Genomic DNA, 24209 nt, shown 5'->3' with positions numbered 1-24209 from the left:
ATTCCTCAATTCAGTTGATTAATATGAAATTAACTGTTATTTTACAGCAAGATGAAGCTCCAGCTTAATATTCTCAGTCTGTGAGAATAAATTAAAATCTTGAATGACAGTGGATCTGTAGGGACTTCAAAATTCATTGACATTCTAGAAATCCAAATGTAACCTGCGTCAACCCCTTTGGGGCATAATCAAAGAAAAAAATCCTCATTTGCAACTAATGGATGTTGATGAACTAAAAACTGCTATCAGAGACTGTTTTTACGACTTTGATCCTTCTACACGGAAAATAACTATAACGAACTTTGCGAGTTATAAAATTATGAACTGGCAGTGAAAGAGAACACATAGAATTTAATTTAAAATAAATTATGTGTCTAAAAATAATTTAAAAACTAATGACAGACAATTTATATTTATTTCTATAAATGAAAAGAAACTTTGTGCCCACGTAGTATGATGAACCCCTAAATTGAATCTCTTATTATTGTATTAAGTTAAATTGATTTTAGTTATTAGGAATACGGAATAAGCAGTCACTTTTCGAAAGAGGTGTTCATTATTTTTTTACTTCTAAAAATATGACTTGCAACGTTGTAACATAATAAATGCTCTCATTTCTGCCAGCTTGTTCTTACTTCACTCAGTAGTTAATGATTTTTTTCTGGTAAATGTATATGTTCTATTATTGTACTTTCAATTAGTTTTTTACGATTGGTAATGTTTGCTCCCATTAGTTGGCGGCACTTTTAGGTTATTTTTATACTCTTCTGTATTATGCGATTACGGTTCAGTTATATTTTATGTGGTGAAGGTTTATATTAAGCGTTAGAAAACATTGAAGAATTCATGTAAGTTTAACACTCTTTGTTGTAATTTCAAGATTGAGCTAAATATACTTTTCTTTAATTATGTTATAAGTGTTGTTAATACAGAATATATTGTCTTTATACGTTATTTATGAAATCTTATATTAGTTGTGTTTTTTAATAGATTTTAACGTAATATCGGTTTTGTGTAATGCTGATAATGTAATTAAATGTAATTCATAGTTGACATAACCTCTAAAATTTCAATATGCTTAAAAAGTTGGTTTTAGGTTATTCCTAAGTCTTAACATCGTCACTAAGTCTTAACAGAATTTCCATCGTCATTATTCTGATTAGTTCTTTTCAGTAGGTTAATTGTATTAGCAGTTATATATTTTTTTCAACTGTTAAAAAATGAATTATATAAGTCACCATATATTCATCTCATCCTAGAAATGGATTTGTTTTCAGATATATCGTTCGTCAATTTAATTAATTAAAAGATGCCTACAACATTTGTAAACAGTAATTTAAAATACTACCTTCATTCAAAGTGTTAACTTACTGAATAACTTGTTAAAAAACTGTTTTGTGTTTATTCCTGTGTAAATAGGATAAGTAGCTTATAAAACAAGAATTTTTATTTTAGAAAATAATATAGATCCTGATAGCTTATCTGAAATTGTTAGATGTTGAAATTAAAACAATGTAATATTTTCTGGTTATTTGACTTTACTGAATATTTGTGAAAGACGTCTTCACTTATTTACTGAAGAACATTTTGAGTAGATAATTCAATAGGAGGTATTAGATTATAATAGGCCTTATTAATTTTAATTATTATGTGTGAGTTATAAAGTTTTATAAAGTAACAATAATATGTAAATTTGGTGTTAGTGATCTATGTATTTTAAAATTACTAGATTTAATTGATAAGGTCTCTACTTTGGATCTGTGACTTAGTATTGGGTTATGATAGTTAATCATAACTTGTTTAGATCAATTTGAATAGATTTTTGTTATTTTTCTCTACTTTTTGATTTCTTTTACTTTGATAAGAATATATCAAATTATAATTTTAAAGAAACATTTTATAATCAACAGGATGCTATGTATCATATTTTCCTTTGATTCCTGTTGTCAGATAACCATATACCTTGGTAAGGAACATCAAGAGATTTAGAGTGTCTGATGTAAAATTAATTACAATGACTAAAATTTGTCTAAAAGGTAAATAATTCCATTGTTTTAAAAAGACTGCTTATTACAAAATATAAGGGAAGGTTAATAAATCAGTCACATGGCTCTTTAAAAGCACAATAATGCTTACTTGAAAACCACTTTTATTTGTCAACATAATCTCCACCATCATTTGTATATTTATTCATATCCAAAAATCCATAACATTAGAGTCTTTAGGCTGCTGTCTCAGCTATATTTTCACCTCAAATTAAACACATTCATAATTTGTAAATGATTGGAACTCTGGTTAGTTGTTAAGGGATTAAACAGCTGACAGTTGCTCAGAATTAAGACTTGGGGATGTAAGGTACTTGTTAAAGAAGTTACTATTGTAATTTGTATCTCTTTGGGTTAATCAATCTGTATGAAGTCAAGTATTGTCTTTTTGGAGCAATACTCAAAGGCCGGATGTTTTTACATTGATATTTTCCAGAATCTGTGTAGGCTTCTGAAAATGTTTGCTGATGTTTTCTGTTTGTTATATTCTAGTATGAGTTTTCATTAAGAACTCCATTATACTGGGTGATTCAAAAAGGACTTCACAAATTTAAAAGCATATGGGTACTTACATATTAACGCCACCGCAGCTACAGCTTTATTTAAAAACAAAGTAGTCAATCGGATATCGGTGGAAAATGCCGAAACAGATTCAAAACAGAATATAAATGGTTATTTATATTTATTTATTTTATAATATAATTTAATCAAACTTAACCTATGCTCACTTCGCTCTCTAACCTTGACTAATTAACACCGTAATTTTTTGAGTATTTATTTAATAAATTAAGTAATTATTGCAATTTGATAATTTAAAATAATTGTAATTACTGAATTTATTAAATAAATACTCAAAAAATTACGGTGTTAATTAGTCAAGGTTAGCGAGCATAGGTTAAGTTTGGTTAAATTATATTTATAAAATAAGTATTTATTTATGTTAAACTCTATATCGGCCCATTTTCCACCGAAATCCAATTGACTACTTTGTTCTTAAATAAAGCTGTAGCTGCGGTGCCATTAATACATAAGTACCAGCATATGAATGAAAATGTATTGAAATAACTTTCAGATTCGGTTGAGGTCTCATTTCATAGAAAAACATATCAAGTTTGTCACCCAACATTCACTTTGGTTTGATATGGCTTCCATTTGTAATGCAACATACATCCCACCTGAGGTCGATTTAATTACAGACTGTAGCCAGCAATTCAGTTGTTACTTCTGCAGCTGCAGCGTTAATTCAAAGGTTTAGCTCAACAAGATCAGCAGGCAAATGTGGTACATAAACCTTATTTTTAATGAAACCCCTTAAGAAAAGATCTAGTGGGGTCAAATGTAGGGCGCAAGGTGGCCATGTAGTTGGACTTCATGATCAATCCACCGACTTGGGAATTGAGTATTAAGAAAATCGGGTGCCCCTGCCGATAGTAATGGCATCTATCATCTAACTGAGGAGTAAGAAAATTTTGAAGCATGTTCAGATAAGTGGTAGCATTTACAGTTGTCTCCTTGAAGAAGAACAGGCTATTCTATCTGGAAGAACAATATATCTCAACGAAAGTTTAATCTTTTTCCACCAAGCCACTTCTTCACAATTGAAATAGGTAATAAAATGATTGTGCTAAGTGAGGATGCAGAAAAACTTATAGCATAATTCAAACAATGTTTTTGTTGCAATTGTAGAAAGAGTTCAATGGTTTATGTCTTATAGAAATACAACCTTCTTTTTACACAGGATTAGGTCATTTTTTTCTTTATTTTCTCATTTAGATGAACCAGCAAAGATGAATAACATTGCTGTTGTGTTATTGTTTTACTGTTCTCCAGGAAGGTAATATGCCATGAACACCCCAAAAGATAGAACCCATCACCTTTGCTGCTGTTGGAATAGTTGTTGTCTTTGGAACAAGTTCCCTTCCCTGCAACCCAATGTTTTGACTTACTTCAGGTTAGTAGTGTTGTATGCAAGGTTCATCATTTGTATGAGACTTTGAAAAATTCCTTGTGATTATGTCGAAAAACCTTGCCTAGAAATGTTTGACCTATTGTGAATAAATACAATGGCCATCTTGGATCTGTTTTCACATATGTAAAAATATTCATATAAAAAAATAATATCATTTATATATGTTCATATAAAATGTGATACACCTGTTCATTTGAGATGTGTCTATTTTTATCTTAGCAGTCTCAAGCACTTGTGTCACCATATCATGTTTTTTTGTTTTTTTTTTCAATAATCTTTGAAATTATAACCTTATTAGCCTGTTTTGAACATTCAGTGTTTTTTACTTACTTGTATGAAGAAAGGAAGAATTGTGATTACAAAAAATTTCTGTTTTCAGATTTCAACAGAAATATCCATTTTGACCATCCCTGAATTCATTTTGATTAGATTCAGCATGATGTTTGTATGTATGTATCTCGCATAACTAAAAAATGATTAGGTGTAGGTTGTTGAAATTTTGGATTTAAGACTGCTGTAACATCTAGTTATGCATCCTCCTTTTGATTGAACCAATTGAATGAACCAAAAGTGTCCAAAAAAGCCCCAAAAAAATTAGATTTTGGACTTTTTCTTAACTGCAGTAATAAGCTCCATTGAGAGCTTTTCAGTGATATGTCATAAGTGGTACTTATTTTCATTGGTTCCATAGTTATAGCCAAATAAAATTTTAATTAATGAAATATTTGGATCTTAGAAGAAGGCACATCGGTTCAAATCAGACATAATCTTTTTTTTTAAATTTAAATATATTGATTTATTAATAATTTTTAGCCTCTCATTGTAAAAAAAATTTTATGATGAATAAAAAATTATTCAAAAATAGTACACTGCCATAGTGATATCACTATGAAATAATGGCTTTAAATAATGTATTAACATCTTAAAAAAAATTATATTGTCCGAAACAATTTAGCATTTCAATCACAAAATGGAATTTTGTGGGATGGTAAGGGATGGTCATTGGTCAAAATGGATATTTCTGTTGAAATCTGGAAACTGAAATTTTTTGTGATCGCAATACTTCCTTTACTTCATACAAGGAAGTAAAAAACACTGAATGTTTGAAACAGGTTAATAAGGTTAATAACTTCAAAGATTATTGAAAAAAAACATGATATAGTAATACAAGTGCTTGAGATTGCTAAGATAATAATAGACACATCTCAAATGAACAGGTGCATTACACTTTATTTGAATATTTATAAAATTATTCAATAATAACAATAAAAAAAGATATGAAAAATATCAGAAGTTTTTAATGAAATAAAATTTTATGTACTTTTCATTTTTTTTAAATGTGTAAAATTTTCATAAAGGTAGATTTTATTGATTTGTGTAGTACATATTTATGTTTGATTTTAGGGTCAATCCATTTGAAGTGACCCAAGGGTGGTTGCTTGACCATTAAAAAAAAATTAAAACTAACCCAATTTTTTCCTACATGTCTTGGACCCTAAAACTATTTTTTTTAAAAATTTTTTCTATTTAAGCGGTTACCTGTGGCTGCCATTTTTGTTAGTGTGCACACCTATTTTTGTGATTGTAAGGGTTTATGGAAAAAATCTAAAAAACTATTGGTCCTAGAAGGATGAAACAAAAAGCAATTTATTCATATTTTCTCAAGGTAAAAGTTTGAACTAGTGGTTTATTTACCTATCTTTGTTCATTCTATGAGAAAATTACCAATAAAGTTGAACATGAAAAACGGTGAAATTTCACTTTTGGTAATATTTTCAAGAGACAGGGATGGTATAAACAGTTTGAAGTATGTTTTTGTATCTAGGTGTATGTTAGTAGTTTTACCATAAATAATATTAATGGGGTAATAATGATATACTTACCCCTAAATGTCTATGAATTTAAAAAAAAAAATTTTTTTTTTTTTTTTTTAATTCAAATTTTGGCTTCAAATAACTCTGATGGGGATGGTGATAAAAATCTCAAATTTGCACAACTTACAGTGTTTTTGTAGATGTTTATGGCAAATAAAAAGTTTCTTGTGTATTGTACTAATAAAAAAGTTATATCCTCTCAAAAATCTTGAATAACCTGTTAAAAGTGACAACGTTTTGACTCGCTAAATAAGTGTTCCAAGGGGGTTTCTTATCTTCTTGGCACTTTAATATTTTTGGTACTTACATATTAACGCCACCGCAGCTACAGCTGCTGTTTAGGTTATGTTGACTTCGTGTTCTGACAAATCGTATGTATATCAAAATAACCTAACTAAATATAATCTACGCTTGCTTCGCTTGCTAACCTCTTATAATTAACATTAAATGTGCATAATATATACAACTTATTAATAATATAACCTTAATGTTATAGCACCGAAATCCAATTAATGTTAATCCACCGAAATCCGATTGACTACTTTGTTTATAAATAAAGCTGTAGCTGCGGTGGTGTTAATACGTAAGAGGTTAGCAAGCGTAGGTTATATTTAGTTAGGTTATTTTGATGTACGTACGATTTGTCAGTACACGAAGTCAACATAACCTAAACAGCAGTTGTAGCTGCGGTGGCGTTAATACGTAAGTACCATATTTTTATACTTATTACTATAGTTGAAATAGACTTGTTTGAACCATTAAACTGCAGTGTTCATGTTATAACAGGTGCTTGAAGTCATTTCTAGTTGGCAGGAGAATTCATGTTGCGACATGCTCATTTATGCTTGTTGCATCATTTAGCTTTGCAGTTACAGACTGGTCAGTCTGACATTAGTCAGTGACTTGTTCACATATTTACAGTCTCAAATTTCTTCCTATGTTTGGAAGTGTTTATTAAATAAATAATTTGTACTTAATAATATTATATTTGGAAATTTTAAAATTTTACATTATCAAGTAATTTCACATAAAACAGTGGAAGAACAATGTTCCACATGAATTTATGTGAATGAAAAGTGTCATAACACTGTATGGTACAGTGCCAAAAGAACTCATTAAAATCTGTGAATTTAGTGATGAAAACTAGCAACTTATTTTTTTATGTGTTAATTCAGATATTTGTTACTAGTGTTTGTAAATATCATGAAAAAGGTTTTTGTCAAAATTCAGTCACCTGTATGGACAGTTCTGTTGTGATTCTTTGACAACCCATAAAAAAAAACAGTTAAAAAAAACTTGAGACAAATAATATTAGAGCAAGCTCTTAAAGAATACATATTTCCAATTTTAAATTTAGTTCCTGGAAAGTCTCTTTGTGTTAACTGTTTCAAAAGTACTTTTTCTCAGTAGAATTCTTGAAAAAAGATGTAGGCTACTTATTGAAATCTCAGTTTGGGTAAGTTTTACAAACATTTTTGAATCAAAATTGTATTAGGTTACTCTCTCTGTCTTTCCACTCTTTCTTTTCCTGTTTAGTCTCCGGTAATTATCGTTCAGATTATACTTCAGAGGATGATATGTATGAGTGTAAATGAAGTGTGTGTAGTCTTTTACAGCCTCAGTTTGACCATTCCTGAGATGTGTGGTTAATTGAAACCCAACCACCAAAGAACACCGGTATCCACGATCTAGTATTCAAATCTGTGTAAAAATAACTGACTTTACTAGGACTTGAATACTGGAAATCTCGACTTCCAAATCAGCTGATTTGGGATGTATTAGGTTACTAGTAACGGTTAAGTTATTAAATTATGACCTATCATTAATAATTTTAAAAATATTGGAAACATGAACTTCAACAACATAGGGACTAAATATAAAAAAAAAAATATATATATATAAAAAATGTAAAATGCAAAGAAGACAAGAAACCCCCTTGGAGTATTTATCTGTCAAGTTAAAATAGTATCGCTTTTAACAGTTTTTTATGATTTTTGAGAGGATATAACTTTTAGTACAATACACAAACAAGAAACTTTTTTATTTGCCATAAACATCTACAAAAACACTGTTAGTTGGGCAAATTTGAGATTTTGATCACCACCCCCATCAAAGTTATTTGAAGCCGAAATTGGAATTAAAAAAAAATTAGTTTTCAAAAATTCATAAACATTTAGGGGTAAGTACATCACCATTAATATTATTTATGGTAAAACTACTAACGTACATCTAGATATAAAAAAATAATTCAAACTGTGCGCACGCGCCATCCCTGCCTCTTGAAAAAAATTACCAAAAGTGTAATTTTGCTGTTTTTCATGTTTTACTTTATTTGTAATTTTCTCATAGAAAGAAGAGAGATAGTAAATCAACCGCTGAACCGATCTTTTACCTTGAGAAAATATGATTAAATTGCTTTGTTTCATCCTTCCAGTACCAATAGTTTTTAGTTATGATTTTTCCCGTAAACCCTTTCAAAAAGTAGGTGTGCGCACCATAACAAAAATAGCCACTACAGGTAAACCGCTTAAGTAAAAAAAAAAAAAAAAAAAATAATAAATAAAAATAGTTTTAAGGTCCTGAAACACGGAAACAAGATGGTAAGTTTCAATTTTTTTTTAATTAGTCAAGCAATCGCTTATGTTTTTTTTGGGTCACTTCAAATGATCCTTTATTCAGGGTTTTCTGTTATTTTTGCATTTTTTATATAATATTATTGACATTTATCATAATAAAAACTTGTTAAATTGTATTACATTTATTGAGCTTACAGGTTGAAATTTCTAAATAAACTATTTTAAATCACAGTAACGGTATACAAATTTTCAGAAAAAACTTTAAAAAAATTATTACTATTATTATTTTAAAGCCCCAAGAAGTTACATATATTATAATATTTTCTTTGTAACTTTTTTGTTTTGTCTAAGCATCCGTAAAGTTGATTTACTTTCAAACAGTCTGTTTTACTGAGCATTTTACGCTGTCCAAGTTTGGCTCCTGGGTATTTTGCTGTTATTGTTGGCTTACTTTTGTTGGCGCTGTGAAAAAGAAGAAAAAAATTACTTTTGTTAGTTACAGATTGTTTGAATGATAAAGGTATTCTGCAAGTTATGAGTTATTTTGTATTCTGTTCTACAAAAGGAAGTAATAAGAACACAATATTATATTTGTAAAGTTAAATATTCAGCATTGTGTCATCCTTTCAACATTATTCAGAACGTGAGTCTAGATTTTACTGATTTTACTCTTCTTGTACTTATCTTTTGTATGAAAAGTACAGACCGGTAGATATTTAACTCCCCGTGTTTCATTTTTTAATGTTATAATCAAACTGTTATAATATAAATGATTTGCTTTTATTTTAAAAAGATCCTCTGTCTTTAAACCCTTTGAAAAAGGGGCTTAAGTCAAGTAACACTGGTTTTAGGATAAAAAACTTGTTCTATCTCTACCAAAGTTAAATATGTATTATGTTCTAAATACTTTTTGTTTTGCAGCGGCAGTAATTTTAATATTGGGATAATATCATGAGGTCTGGTCCTTGTATAATCAAGTAATTAATATGTCTACTTTATGTTTACAATCTGTGTTCTGGATACACTGCACATAAATTGCGTGTGCTTATCGTAGAGCTTCGTTTTATAATGATGCATTTATTTATGTAATCCTTTGTTCAGGGCTACTGCTTTTCAATTATTTTTTTTTTTGTTACTCAATTCGCTATTCTAAGATTTTGAATCCAAAATCATATAACGAAAAACTGTATAAGAAAGATATCTCTGACCTTTTACAGTAAGCAGGTACCACCTGTTTTTTTCTCAAAAATAGCAGTAAAAGCACACATGTTTACATTTATATAACAATAACCAAATAACATTTTTACACAAGGACCAGTTTTCCATATTAACAATCAATCTTGAATTCTATATTTTTTTTTATTTTTACTCGTTGATTTTATTCAAACACGGGTCTTCAGATGTACCTGAGAGAGGTCCAGTATAATTATAATTGCTTATAATTATAAATGTAATCTAATAAAATTTAACCTACGTTCTCTTTGCTCGCTAATCTTGACTAGTGAGCGTAGGTTAAGTTTGGTTAGATTATATTTATAATTTCTCTGCAAATACCTCCAAGTACCCACTGATTTGGAAGAGAAAGAAAAACGGTACCCGATTACCAAAAAGGTTCAATATCTGTCTTGGATAGTAGGAGATAGAATGAAAATGAAGCTTTTTAGTGTTGGAGATTGACTTGCAGATTTTCATTGCTATATTTGAAAATTTTGAGATTTGTTCTGAAATAGATTCTGGTACGTTGTTATTATATTTGTGCACCTGAAACAGTCACCATTACTAATTTACTTTTCTGGTAGTTTTAGTATACCGTATTACGGGGAAGGTACGGTAATTGTACCATTAAAATCACGTTTTTTGTTTTATGGATTCACGGTGGGGGGGGGGGTCAATAAACAGCATGAAAGGTAAAAGAGGATAAATTCCGTTTGGATCAATCTAAGGGATAAGCTGATCGAGGGGATCATCGGTCATATCCTGGCCGGAAATGTTTTAATGGAAATTTTACTTTCTTTGATTTTTAAAGCTATTTAAAGGATGAGAATTTTCTTAGAAAAATTTTCTCAGAATGACTTCTAGATTTATAAATAACAATTTTAGTTGAGAATTTTCTATTTCTTTCAGATTTCTTTGTTTCCATTCAAACTTTGTTCGCGAAAAAGCATCAGGTATTATTGTTATGTTCATATGAGCGCGCGTTAGAATCGGTTATGACTAATACTTAAGCGGCTTTCTGAACCCATCGATAAGTCAATGTAAAGAATTGACTGAAAACTTTCTACGTAAAAGAAAAATTATTCCAAGAAATTTCAGCCGCGTTAGCGTTGATTTTTTTTATTTGCTTTTGTATACTAGGAACAGTAAAAGTTATTTTATTCTAATAAGATAAAGTAAGATTAAGTAAAAGTATAAATAAATATATAAAAGTTTACCTGAAAAAATATTTGCCGTAATGCATTATACTGTCGTAGTCGTATTCAAATATATATGATGTATTGTCCAAACTTTGTTTATCAAAATTGTTACGAAATTCTGAAAGTAATGATTGTTAATTATTACAGATTATTGAAACGTTTAAATTTTCTTAAAAATATAATTAAACTATTTAAAAAGAGTACCGTAATTGATATTTATTACGTAATGTCTTAAAAATTAAATTTAAAGTTAGCTGGTTATTTTCCTTTTTTATGGCATTTTTTTATCAATCCATGAGAGATTAGATATACTAAAAGACAGAATAGGCTTATAGTCAGGGGCTACATCGATTAAATGATAAGTTAGTCTAAAATTTAGAAATACATGCGTTAATTAAAGCATCAATATGCTTTAATTAAAAATAGTTGTAGTAATCATAATTTCACATCGGCTTTTAATATATTCTTCAGCGATCGGATGATTAGTGTTATTTTAACGGTTCAAGTACTGTTATCAGAAATCGATTGATGCGAGTGAAATTGTACAGCGTTGTTTAACTTTAATCTTCAGGGTATCAATTTATTATTGAGTTTGGCTTCAGCCAGAAACATTTTATCTATCCTTCACTTCCATTAATTTCCTGGATACTACTTCTTAGTTATTCCAGAGTTGTGGAACTATTAAATAATAAAGGGTTTGCAATCTACTACCTCTGAACGGTCTTTTCGGCTACTTTCTTTTTAAATTTTTTACAACGTTCATCATATTTTAAGGCGCATTATCGCCATATTTATAGGAAAAGTTGTATTTGATGATTAACAATTAATTTCATTTCGGTGAACAAATTTTTCTCTGCGATTTCTGCTGTGGTATCGCGTTCAGACTGTTGAATTTACTGAACACAATTAAAAAATAGAATTATTGATGTTTCTTAAAGAGTTAAATATAAATTTTGAAATTTAGTAGTTCTTTTATAAAACTATTTGAATAAATTTGAGTTATTGTTGAGTTGTTCTACAAATCTGAGAATTCTGAGATTATAATTAGCGATTTACCTTTGGGTAAAATTTAGACATTTAGATAATGTTAGTATGTTATTATATATTCCTTATAACATTTTTTTTTTTTTACTTATTTTAGCAATTTTTTAAGTCTGAAAAGTAGAGTGCATTGCAGTGATGCGAATTAAATACCCTAGAGAGATGACAACAGCTCAGAACTCTTGAGAAAAGTGAATCTGATTTCCAGAAATACCATAAATCTATTAATTTATGATTACAATTGTAAATTATTGTAATTTTTTTTAAATACTTCCGTTTTAGATGTATGTGTAGGCAATAGTTCGAAACCAACGTAAAAAGTGGATTATACAGTACACTCAGAATGAAATTTATACGCGTACAAGTACTAGTACAGGTAATTTGTCATCAAAATAAGCTGTATTTGAAAATCCTTACCTACCGATTGATCTTTTGTCCATGCGTTAGTGGTGATGAGGGAAGGTTAACTCCAGATTTCTAGATTTTTAACATCCCCCCTCCCATAGATTTTTGAAAAACTCAAAAAGTTTTTGAAATGCGTTTTCCTCTGAATCTATGCATTTTAGAGAAAAGTTAGAGGTAATTGTAGACGATATTCTCTTGTACAATTAATGTCTTTGAAGTTATGCCGTATAATTTGAAATTGTAATACTATGTGACGCTGAAGTTGTAAAAAACGTGTTTTTTTCGGTTTTTTCACCAGAAAAAATTGTTTTTCGTCTGTATTGCATTTAAAAAAGTTGTTAATCTCAAAAAAACAGACGACTTTTATTCAAACAATTTTCTTGTACGACTTAGCATTCCAGAGTTATAGCGGTACAATGGCAACGCAGCGGTCCTATTGTTACTGTAGCCGGGGAGATCGGCATTCTTCAGCGACTAGACCGGTTTCGAACGGTGCCGAATTCACAACATTTTCACACTTTCACAAGCTACAGCTCCAAAACGGTAAGTCGTACAAGAAAATTGTGTAAATAAAAGTTGTCTGTTTTTTGAGATTAACAACTTTTCCAAATGCAATACAGACGAAAAACAATTTTTTCCGGTGAAAAAACCGAAAAAAACACGTTTTTTTACAACTTCAGCGCCACCTATTATTTCAATTTCAAATTATATAGCATAACTTCAAATACACTAATTGTAGAGGAGAATGTCCTCTACATTTATTTGTTTGAAAAACTTTTCTCTAAAATGCATTGATTCAGAGAAAAACGCATTTCAAAAACTTTTTTTCAAAAATCTATGGGAGGGGAGTTAGAAATCTGGAGTTAAGCTTCCCTCATCACCCTTAACATATGAACAAAACATCAATCGGTAGGTAAGGATTTTCAAATAAAAATACAAATTGACTGTACTATACGTGGTTTCATTGAACTTGGAATTTTTTTTTTTAAAATTTGGTATCCCACTCCTTCCAAAATGATTAGTAACTATTGAAAATCGTTACTGAGTAAAATGTAACTAAAATTTTAGAATATAGTTCTCTATAATTTATGCATATTTTATATTAGCCCTTAGTTTTACTATTGAAAAACATACAATTATTCAAGATGATTTGATTTTACTTCGTGAAGAATGAATTTTTCTAAATTGTAACAGAATATTGAGGTTAAGTTAAAAATTTGGTCTTAATATGTTGATTTTTTTTTTTTAATAATATTTTTTACATTCAACAAATGATTTAAGATGCACTCAAGTTTTTAAAAGTTTGGTTGTTCACCAGTTTTTCAAATACTGAACAAACGGGAAGCGACTTCTGTTCATAATGGTAAAAGCTTTCGTCTATATTTTCCTTTGTAGTTCAAATATTCTTAGTTCATTTTATTAAAACTTATAAATATTTTAAACCGCAAGCCAAGAAAAAAAAGAAAATATTAAATTAAAAGTTTTTATACTTTCTTAGTAATCTTTTCAGTCGCTCTTGCAGCATTCTTAGATTACTGAAGATGAGTGAAAATCATCACTTAAAATGGAATAAAACTACTATTTTTAAAGAGATTTGATTTAGTCTGTTGTTTAAAATGGTAGTTTTAAATAATTCTCATCGATTTTCATTTACAGAAACAAGAAATTTCATTTTTCTATTTCTTATTTTTACCTCACACTCGCACTACAAATAATGAAATTTTGGTTTTTTCATACTTATATATGTATGTATTACCTGTTGATTTAATTTATTGCTGTTTAAAAGTAATAATAAAAATACCTGGTAGAACATTGTCTAAGTGAATCTTTACAAATTTATCTCTGTCAGCCCTTGATTGTTCGTGAAATATTCCTAAAGCGTGAAGTAATTCGTGCATTGCACGTCCTTCATTTCCTAAACAGTTAGGTCCTTTTGCATCCGGGGGTTGTAGTGATACTATCTGTGGTCCACCAAAACGTCCAACAAATGACCAGCAACTGTCACATAAAAAAAAAAATTAATTATATTGACTTTTGTGACCTAATAAAAAAAAAAAAAAGATAAGACAGTTGTCTTACAACTGTGGGTTGTTTCTGATGCACGGCTTACACACAATTTAAAATATTTATCATTTTATTTAAATATAACCTTTTTTCTTTAATTTAATGATTCTAACTAAAAGCGTGCGCGCATTCTGTATTTAATTCGCGTGGATGTGGTAGTACTAGCGGCGACCGTCACTAACTAAACTAATGTAGTTTTACAACTTACATCGAACAAACTTTGCTTGTATGGTCCCCAGCTGATGTAGCCGCGAGGCTTAACGCCTCAGGTACGGAGTCGAACGAGCTCGAGACCAGCCAGACGAGTTACTGTTTTAAATTTGAATCTTAATCATTTATTTAATTCTATCGCTCACCTGTGACGTCACAACGTAGCGGTAGTTTAGATACCCGTAGTTGGGGTGGGGGTGCGAATTTGCAAAATTTTTTTTCAAATTCTGTTATTTTTTAATCGTTAACAAATGTGCTTAAGAAAAATATGACCTTAATTAGGCGAAATCTCGAGATACTGAAGGTGACGTTGCTCTACAGCCTCGTCCCTTGACCTTTTAAGTTGAAAATGAATGGCATCGATGTCCCATATATAGAAGTAATCTGATCAAAAGTTTGGTCAAAATCGGTCCAATAGTTCTGGAGATATAAGGTGATAAGGCCGACACCGAACACACACGTACATACGAACATTAACATACGGAAAATTTCCATCCGGTTTTTTGGGTTCCTTAGGTGTTGAAACGTCAAGATCCGGTGAAAAACGCGTATGCCCAAATTAGACCGATTACATTACGTACTTTCCCTTCTAGAGATATAGTTTGCTATAACGCTATATAGACGTGAAAGTAAAAAATAAATTATGCTTTTGTACAAATCATTTCTTTTGTACTGCACAGAGTCCGATATTGACTTTTAATATTTTGGGGTAAAATTATTTTAATAGCGAATAAATCAAATATTTGTGATATAATTTTCCAACCTTCAGATGGAATACTGGAATGATAAGATCTCAGCTTTCATCTAGCAGTTCCCCGGTTCAAATTCTGATTTGGTTTGGCGATTTCACACACTAAAAAGATTTTTACATCATATTCCCTTACTAAGGTTACTGGGGAATTAGCCGTAATATTTGTTCTCTTTGTTTATCTATTCTATTATATTGCTGTTTTAGTTTTTCAAAATCTATTGTATCTAATTTATCTTTTGCCATTGCAAAAGTACCATAATATGTTTTACTTTCCTGTACATTACAATATAACAAAAAGGAAATTGATATTGGTGTTCTTAAAAAATTATTCCTCATGAACGCTTTGTATTTCTTTACATTTTTACGTCACTAGTCGTGCAGGAAACAAAAAAAAATCTTTTTGTTCGACATTTTACTGTACAGTGTGTATTTCTATTTAGCGAATAACCGTATAAAATGAATAAATCAAAATAATAAAATACAATAAATAATTACCTGCTATTATCAAATGAAAAATAAAATTATCCTTCCTCCTTGTATTGCATTTAATTACTATATTTCCAGCATAATCGTTCGGCTGGACATAACTAAACCACTTTGATATAAACACAGAGTTTGATGAACATACATGATAAAAAAAGGCATAAAAATATTCCTGATTTAAACGATGAGAAAGTTAAAAATGCAAAAATTAGAACTTATTGTTTTATTACGATTACATTAACTCAAGAATAATAAAATTATTTTCAATTAAATAAAAACCTATATAAATGACGCAAGAACCTTTGAAGATTTTGCTTCCATTTCTATTAAATGTAATAAAAGTTTTATAAATTTACGAGGTCTGTTCAGAAAATAACTGAATATTTTTAATTACGCGCCAACGGAAATACTTATTGATGTGCGGCATTACAATCTCCTCTGTAACCAATATTCTTGGAGTGTTGATATCTCGTTTAGTTTTCGTGTTATTGTTATTTGAGTGCAACGTGTTTAAATGTTAGTAGCGAATACAGCTGTTCACGACGAAAACGTTGCGAAAGTGTGCGCGCTCCTGCTCCAACAATTTCATCTTACCCTTTGGGCCGTGGCAGAAGAGCTAAACATCGGTAAACACGCGGTACGTACAATTCTAACAGAAAATATGAACAGCCGAAAAGTGTGCTCTCGTTTCGTTCCACACTTCTTGAACGAAGAACAAAAACAGATGCGTCTTTCTTGCGCTCAAGACTTCGTTGAAATTGCCGATAGCGACCCGAATTTTTTGCAAACAATTGTAAATGGGGATGAAAGCTTCATGTACGATCCGCAAACGAAGTGTCAATCCGCTGCTTGGTTGTGTCGTGGAGCACAAAGACCGGCGAAAGTGAGGCAGCAAAAATCAAGAGTGAAAACGATGTTGATTGCGCTCTTCGACTCAAAGGGCATGATTCATCACGAATTTGTCCCGATCGGTCAAACCGTGAATTCTAAATTCTGTTTGGAAGTAATGAAACGCCTGATGCGATGCATTCGTCGAATCCGGCCCTGGTACCGAAGCCATCGGGTTGGTCTAGTGGTGAACGCGTCTTCCCAAATCAGCTGATTTGGAAGTCGTGAGTTCCAGCGTTCAAGTCCTATTAAAGCCAGCTATTTTTACACGGATTTGAATACTAGATCGTGGATACCGGTGTTCTTTGGCGGTTGGGTTTCAGGGTTTCAATTAACCACACATCTCAGGTATAGTCGAACTGAGAATGTTCAAGACTACACTTCATTCACACTCATACACATCATCCTCATTCATCCTCTGAAGTATTATCTAAACGGTAGTTACCGGAGGCTAAACAGAAAAAAGAAGGCCCTGGTACCGGGATCCGGGCAGTTGGACTCTCTTGAACGACAACGGCCCGGAACACAAGGAAACAGTTTTAAGACGTTATTACGCCGTAAATCAAATCACCGTCTTATCTCATCCGAGTTGGCACCGGCAGACTATTTTCTGTTCCCGAAACTGAGGTTGAAGATGAAAGGCCGTATTTTCGACGACATTCCGGCCATCCGAAGGGCTTGCATCGAGCAGTGGAAGCGGGATCCTACAAAGTGATTTTTCCAGACCGTTGACGGGCTCTACTGGCGTTGCAACGAGTGTATAACTAGAGATGGGTTCTGTGTAGATTGTTGATGCGAGTAAATTTGTTTATCTTTAAATCTGTATTTTTATTTAATTTAGTTCGGGAACTTTTCAGACGTACTGTATAATAATCAAAATCATAATCGTTATTATTCTGATTACTTGTTATCGTTATGTAGGTTTTTATCGCTAACAAAAATATAAATCGTTACAAATATATCTTTCATTCAACATATATTATTTTTCCAATCGACTTCTGACAAAAATTAAAAAAAAATTAGAAATGCACTTCATGTATTTCAAGTACTACAGATTAAATTCATTCATCAGTTTCCTACAACGTAACGAACGCTTCCTGCACAAAACACACTGATCTATGCCGGCCAGACCTATTCACATAATTCAATTACCTCATCATCACTTAATACAGATTTAACAAAAATGTATTTCTCCAATTTATTACACCTATCCTTAAAATGCACAACGTTCATTTTCACGTCATCGTCAACCGTACATATCTAACATCTTCCTGGTGACAGCCTTTATTTAAAACGTTGCGCTGAAATCATTCCGACTTTTCAGATCCTTAATACTCCATATTTGGACTGCTTTGTATTTCAGCTCGTTTGGTTGAAATTGGAATGTAATTTTTTTTATGAAGAACGTAGACCACGCACTACTCTGTGCGATTTTGGCATCTGTAACCCTCTCCTACTGTGCTGTGTGAACCGTAACCGTGGTTTAGGTAATACTGCCAAATGTTTTTAAGAATTTACAATTTATGTATTATTACCTTAAAAAAACCACTATTCCCTACTCGGTCTTTCACCACGGTGAAAATCCCGATTTTGTGTTTATTAAGATTATAAAAAGGTTTCATCTCTCGCAGTGACTAACAAGTTTATCGTTATCTACACCTTAGGGGTAAGAGTATACTCTGTGACTCTTACCCCTTTAATCTTTACTTACGGTAAACGGCGCACCACATAATTAACCCGTTAAAATTGTATCATGTAACGTACTGTCAACCGCAAAAGGAGCCACACGTGCGGTTAGTTCAACGAAACACCGTCCACAATTTTTCCATCAACCCTGAAAAAATTCCACTTTTTTATTTTTACGTGTACTTTTAAAAGCATTCTTCCTATATCGTATTCAGTCAGCTTATAGAGTTGTAGAGTTGGAGTAAACAAACTGCACGAACGAGTGTTCCGGCGGCCGATTCACATGCATCTCCTCTAAATCCTCTCTTTTACTGTTTAGCCTCTGGAAACATCGTAATGTATTACATCACAGGATGATATGACTGTGAATGAAGTGTAGTCGTCTTGTACAGTCTCAGGTCGACCGCTCCTGAAAAGTGTGGTTAATTGAAATCCACCCACCAAAGAATAACGGTATCCACGATCCGGTATTCAAATCCGTATAAAAGTAAACTACCTTTACTAGGATTTGAACCTTAGAACTCTCGACTTAGAAGTCAGCTGATTTGCAAAGACGCATTCACCACTAGACCGATCCGGTGGATTTCTCATAATAATATTATCCTACCAAAACAATAATTCCTGTAAATCCTGATGCACATAAAAAAAAAAAAAAAACTATTTGACGTTAATATTCAGTAACTACGCGTTATTATATTTTACAAAAGTTAAATTTTAAATTTAAATTAAGGCATTTTATTTAAGTTTTTTAAGATTTATGACATTGTCATTTGCCCACAACCAGTAAAATTTCACTAATATCTTAGACAATTTCTAATTTCTAGTGAATTTCTATGATAATAAATTTAATAAAGAAATAATAAATTTAATTCCGTTATGGTCATCTGATTGCGAGAAATCCGTGGTGCTGTCAGTATTAACAGATACCCAATAATTTGTTTCAAAGTATCAGTTACATGTTTTGTACAGTTTTTCCATTCTTGCTGGCCTGTTTTATGGATGGCTTTTAAGCATCAATTTTTAACATCTGATATTTTAAAAGCGGTATTTTCTAACGGTACGTAACTTTTGATTTGTCTCCAAATTAACTCGATCGGGTCGAGTACAAAATGATAGCGAGGTAACCGAAACACGGTTTTGTCGCTGGATCTTGTTAACTCGTCGATTTTATACGCATTAAAATTATTTTTATTACGCGAAAATCTTCGCAATAATTCGGGCTTTTAAGTTCATCCTCTTCAAAAATCACTCCTTTTGAACTAAACCGCATTTTGATATCGTTCTTTTTCCAAGACGCAGCTAGATTCTTTCCTTTATACACGGAAGACAAGGGGCGTTGTCTAAGACAATAACCGAATTATCTTTCAGAGCAAGTAATACATCGTTAAACCGTTTATCAATAAATAAATTTCGTATACTTTTTTAAGAATCGCGTTTTTATTGAAAACGTCAAATTTTTTTTAAGTTGATCTGCGGGGTTTTGTTTTTTTTTTTAGGAAACGTAATTCATTAGTAGATTACCTAAGGAAGGCAAACTTATTAAGGGTAAATTTATAATTATAATCATAATTAAGTTTATTTAGCATTATTTTGTATCGTTACAAAATAGTATTAACAATATAACAGATCAATATAACTATATCTATTTTACTCCAATTTATACAATATATTAAGCATAAAAGTAAACAATATAAATACTATTTACATCATCATATTCTTGCATCTTCTTGATATTACTAAATCTACAATGTTGAATTAATGCCCGGGTGCGGGTGTTCATTTGTTAAAGAGTTTTCTAAGGTAATAAGTGTTTTTTTTTCTGTCTTCAGTCATTTGACTGGTTTGATGCAGCTCTCCAAGATTCCCTATCTAGTGCTAGTCGTTTCATTTCAGTATACCCTCTACATCCTACATCCCTAACAATTTGTTTTACATATTACAAACGTGGCCTGCCTACACAATTTTTTTCATCTACCTGTCCTTCCAATATTAAAGCGACTATTCCAGGATGCCTTAGTATGTGGCCTATAAGTCTGTCTCTTCTTTTAGCTATATTTTTCCAAACGCTTCTTTCTTCATCTATTTGCCGCAATACCTCTTCATTTGTCACTTTATCCACCCATCTGATTTTTAACATTCTCCTATAGCACCACATTTCAAAAGCTTCTAATCTTTTCTTCTCAGATACTCCGATCGTCCAAGTTTCACTTCCATATAAAGCGACGCTCCAAACATACACTTTCAAAAATCTTTTCCTGACATTTAAATTAATTTTTGATGTAAACAAATTATATTTCTTACTGAAGGCTCGTTTAGCTTGTGCTATTCGGCATTTTATATCGCTCCTGCTTCGTCCATCTTTAGTAATTTTACTTCCCAAATAACAAAATTCTTCTACCTCCATAATCTTTTCTCCTCCTATTTTCACATTCAGTGGTCCATCTTTGTTATTTCTACTACATTTCATTACTTTTGTTTTGTTCTTGTTTATTTTTATGCGATAGTTCTTGCGTAGGACTTCATCTATGCCGTTCATTGTTTCTTCTAAATCCTTTTTACTCTCGGCTAGAATTACTATATCATCAGCAAATCGTAGCATCTTTATCTTTTCACCTTGTACTGTTACTATGAATCTAAATTGTTCTTTAACATCATTAACTGCTAGTTCCATGTAAAGATTAAAAAATAACGGAGATAGGGAACATCCTTGTCGGACTCCCTTTTTTATTACGGCTTCTTTCTTATGTTCTTCAATTGTTACTGTTGCTCTTTGGTTCCTGTACATGTTAGCAATTGTTCTTCTATCTCTGTATTTGAACCCTAATTTTTTTAAAATGCTGAACATTTTATTCCAGTCTACGTTATCGAATGCCTTTTCTAGGTCTATAAACGCCAAGTATGTTGGTTTATTTTTCTTTAATCTTCCTTCTACTATTAATCTGAGGCCTAAAATTGCTTCCTTTGTCCCTATACTTTTCCTGAAATCAAATTGGTCTTCTCCTAACACTTCCTCCACTCACCTCTCAATTCTTCTGTATAGAATTCTAGATAAGATTTTTGATGCATGACTGGTTAAACTAATTGTTCTGTATACTTCACATTTATCTGCCCCTGCTTTCTTTGGTATCATGACTATAACACTTTTTTTGAAGTCTGACGGAAATTCCCCTTTTTCATAAATATTACACAGAAGTTTGTATAATCTTATCAATCGCTTCCTCACCTGCACTGCGCAATAATTCTACAGGTATTCCGTCTATTCCAGAAGCCTTTCTGCCATTTAAATCTTTTAATGCTCTCTTAAATTCAGATCTCAGTATTGTTTCTCCCGTTTCATCCTCCTCAACTTCCTCTTCTTCCTCTATAACACCATTTTCTAATTCATTTCCTCCGTATAACTCCTCTTCAATATATTCCACCCATCTATCGACTTTACCTTTCGTATTATATATTGGTGTACCATCTTTGTTTAACACAGATTTAGATTTTAATTTACCCCAAAATTTTCCTTAACTTTCCTGTATGCTCCGTCTATTTTACCAATGTTCATTTCTCGTTCCATTTCTGAACACTTTTCTTTAGTAGTAAGTATAAATTTTAATCGATGTCAATCTTTAACGATTAAGTTTTTGTTAGTAGGAACTTTTAGTTACTACTATAATTTTTATATTCCCGTTTATATAAAGTGCACCGGTGCACCGTTTATACCTGTGCACAGGTGATCCTATGTTTGCTAATTATATATTGTAATTCTTTAAATCTGTGAAATTACAATTTTGAAAAATATAAAAATAAGCATTATACGCAAACTAGCGATTCTGAAATGCAAAGATTTTAATTAGCAAGAAATCGGGAAATTGATGAATATTTCACACGGTATACGAAAACTCAAAAGGTAAATACATGTCTTATGTAGGATAAATGAAACCGTGAAGAAATCGGGAAATTTTGATAATCCAAGAAGAACCTACTTCTATAGGATATCTCGCCGATTAAAATCCTTGGTGTTTCAGTATCGCTAAAGTCAGTTGCTTTTATTTTTTCATTTTTTAGATCGAAAAAAAATTGTTTTTGAGCAATTTTTCTTACTCTTTTTTGGCATTAAGAATACGTCATTTCCTTTAGATATTGTTTCAGAAATCTGTATAATTTTTTTTTTTTTGAAGTAGAAGTTCGATCTTTTAATTAGTGTACTTTTTAATGGGATTATAGTGTATATTTTTTTAATGCGCGCAGATACTTAAATAAAACATCGGTATGTTAACTTGCCGATGTAAGTTACTTACTTACTTTTTAATAAATGTATTAAAATTTGTAAATTAGTTAGAGCTTTAGTAAAAATCTTATTCAAATCGAATCCAAAGAAAGAGAGAAATAACCGATTTACTGGGCAATAAAACCGGCTTGTAATTTATGTTCCGGTTTGAAAGTTGAATTTGACCTTGGTATTTGCAACGGTATTAGTCTGCAGCTTATGTGTGAATTGTAACCTTAAAATATACTTATAAAATCCATTTACTTTCTTTGTTCATGTCTGCAGTATTAATCGGTAGCACAATATTATTAGATAATGCACTACTTTATAGTGTAGTGTTCTTTTTCCTGTTTTAGTTTCCGGTAACTACCGTTCAGATAATACTTCAGAGGATGAATGAAGATGATATGTATGAGTGTAAATGAAGTGTAGTCTTGTACGGTCTCAGTTCGACCGTTCCTGAGATATGTGGTTAATTGAAACCCGACCACCAAAGAACACCGGTATCCACGATCTAGTATTCAAATCCGTGTATAAATAACCGACTTGAACGCTGTAACTCTCGACATCCAAATCAGCTGATTTGGGAAGACGCGTCCATCACTAGGCCAATCCGATGGGTTACTACTTTATACTGCACAATATGTGTAATATTATATTAATGCTTTTTCAACTTTTCAGTCAAAATGTCACGACACGATCCGATCGAGATGCTAACCTCTTTTGCAAGTTCTTCGACAGTCGATCGAGGATTTGCACGCACCAGATCGTTCGATTTTCTGAACGCGGGTATCATAAGTTGAAGTAGAAGGCCTTCCTGGTGGAGGGTCATGTTCAGTCGACTGACGACCACTTTTAAATCGTGAAAATTATTTATAAAAATTCGTACGACACAGAGCATCATTTCCATAAGCTTGTTTCAAAAGTTGAAACGTTTCTGTCAAAGTTTTCCCCGTATTCACGCAAAATTTTACGGTGTATCTTTGTTGCAGAATATCGCACATTACAAAAATCGCTACTAACACTTAAATACCTTGCACTGAAATAACAATAACACGACAACTAAACGAGATATCAACATTCCAAGAACATATGGTTACAGAGGAGGTTATGCGGAACCCAATGCTGTCAACCGCACTTCACTGAATATCTCCGTCGGCGCGTAATTAAAAAGGTTATTTTCTGAGCAAACCTCGTATATATCCATTGTACAATATATTAATATGTAAACGCATTTAAACGAAAACAATTAAGCAACTTGTTTTATTTTAGATTAACTTTTTAAATTTTTTGTCTTCTGTCTTTATAGAAATCCATTCTTTGTAAACTTCATTTGTGTTTAATTTTTGACCGTTCTCTAAACGTAATTTAATTCTCATTAGATTACCGAGGTATTCATTTTCGAGTCTCGTTCGGTATTTTGTTTTTATGAAATTCATAACGGAAAATCCACGTTCGCAGTCGGCGCTGGATGCTTGAAAAGTTTCCATAATGTTATATAGGAAGGAAAGTTTAGATAGTTTAGGATTATTTTGGACAAAGGTTAAT

At 31.4% G+C, this 24209-nt stretch overlaps 2 protein-coding genes across 8 annotated transcripts in view; one reads left to right on the top strand and one right to left on the bottom strand.

Moving 5' to 3' along the window:
* The first annotated feature begins 512 nt into the window (after positions 1-512).
* Positions 513-24209, top strand: part of LOC142326378 (mitochondrial thiamine pyrophosphate carrier-like) — an 88368-nt gene continuing 64671 nt past the window's right edge. For 3 of the 7 annotated variants that reach the window (XM_075368838.1, XM_075368837.1, XM_075368839.1), the window contains exon 1: positions 693-848. The gene's annotated coding sequence lies outside the window, so the exon portion shown is untranslated. Of the gene's footprint in view, positions 665-692; positions 849-926; positions 1039-8966; positions 9108-24209 lie in introns of those variants that run through there. The other 4 variants (XM_075368836.1, XM_075368840.1, XM_075368834.1 and 1 more) reach the window with 4 other exon arrangements.
* The window catches only part of LOC142326958 (hatching enzyme 1.2-like), a 39808-nt gene continuing 24279 nt past the window's right edge, over positions 8681-24209 (bottom strand). Inside the window, exons 5-7 of the mRNA XM_075369691.1 lie at positions 14126-14322; positions 10897-10996; positions 8681-8926 (exon numbers count right to left, since the gene is read on the bottom strand). Coding sequence (XP_075225806.1) covers positions 8752-8926; positions 10897-10996; positions 14126-14322 — 472 coding nt within the window. The 3' untranslated portion in view covers positions 8681-8751. The remainder of the gene's footprint in view (positions 8927-10896; positions 10997-14125; positions 14323-24209) is intronic.

This window comes from Lycorma delicatula, chromosome 6 (assembly GCF_047948215.1).
Source record: "Lycorma delicatula isolate Av1 chromosome 6, ASM4794821v1, whole genome shotgun sequence".
In the NCBI taxonomy this organism is placed as follows: domain Eukaryota; kingdom Metazoa; phylum Arthropoda; class Insecta; order Hemiptera; family Fulgoridae; genus Lycorma; species Lycorma delicatula.
This window is presented reverse-complemented; position numbering and strand designations above follow the sequence as displayed.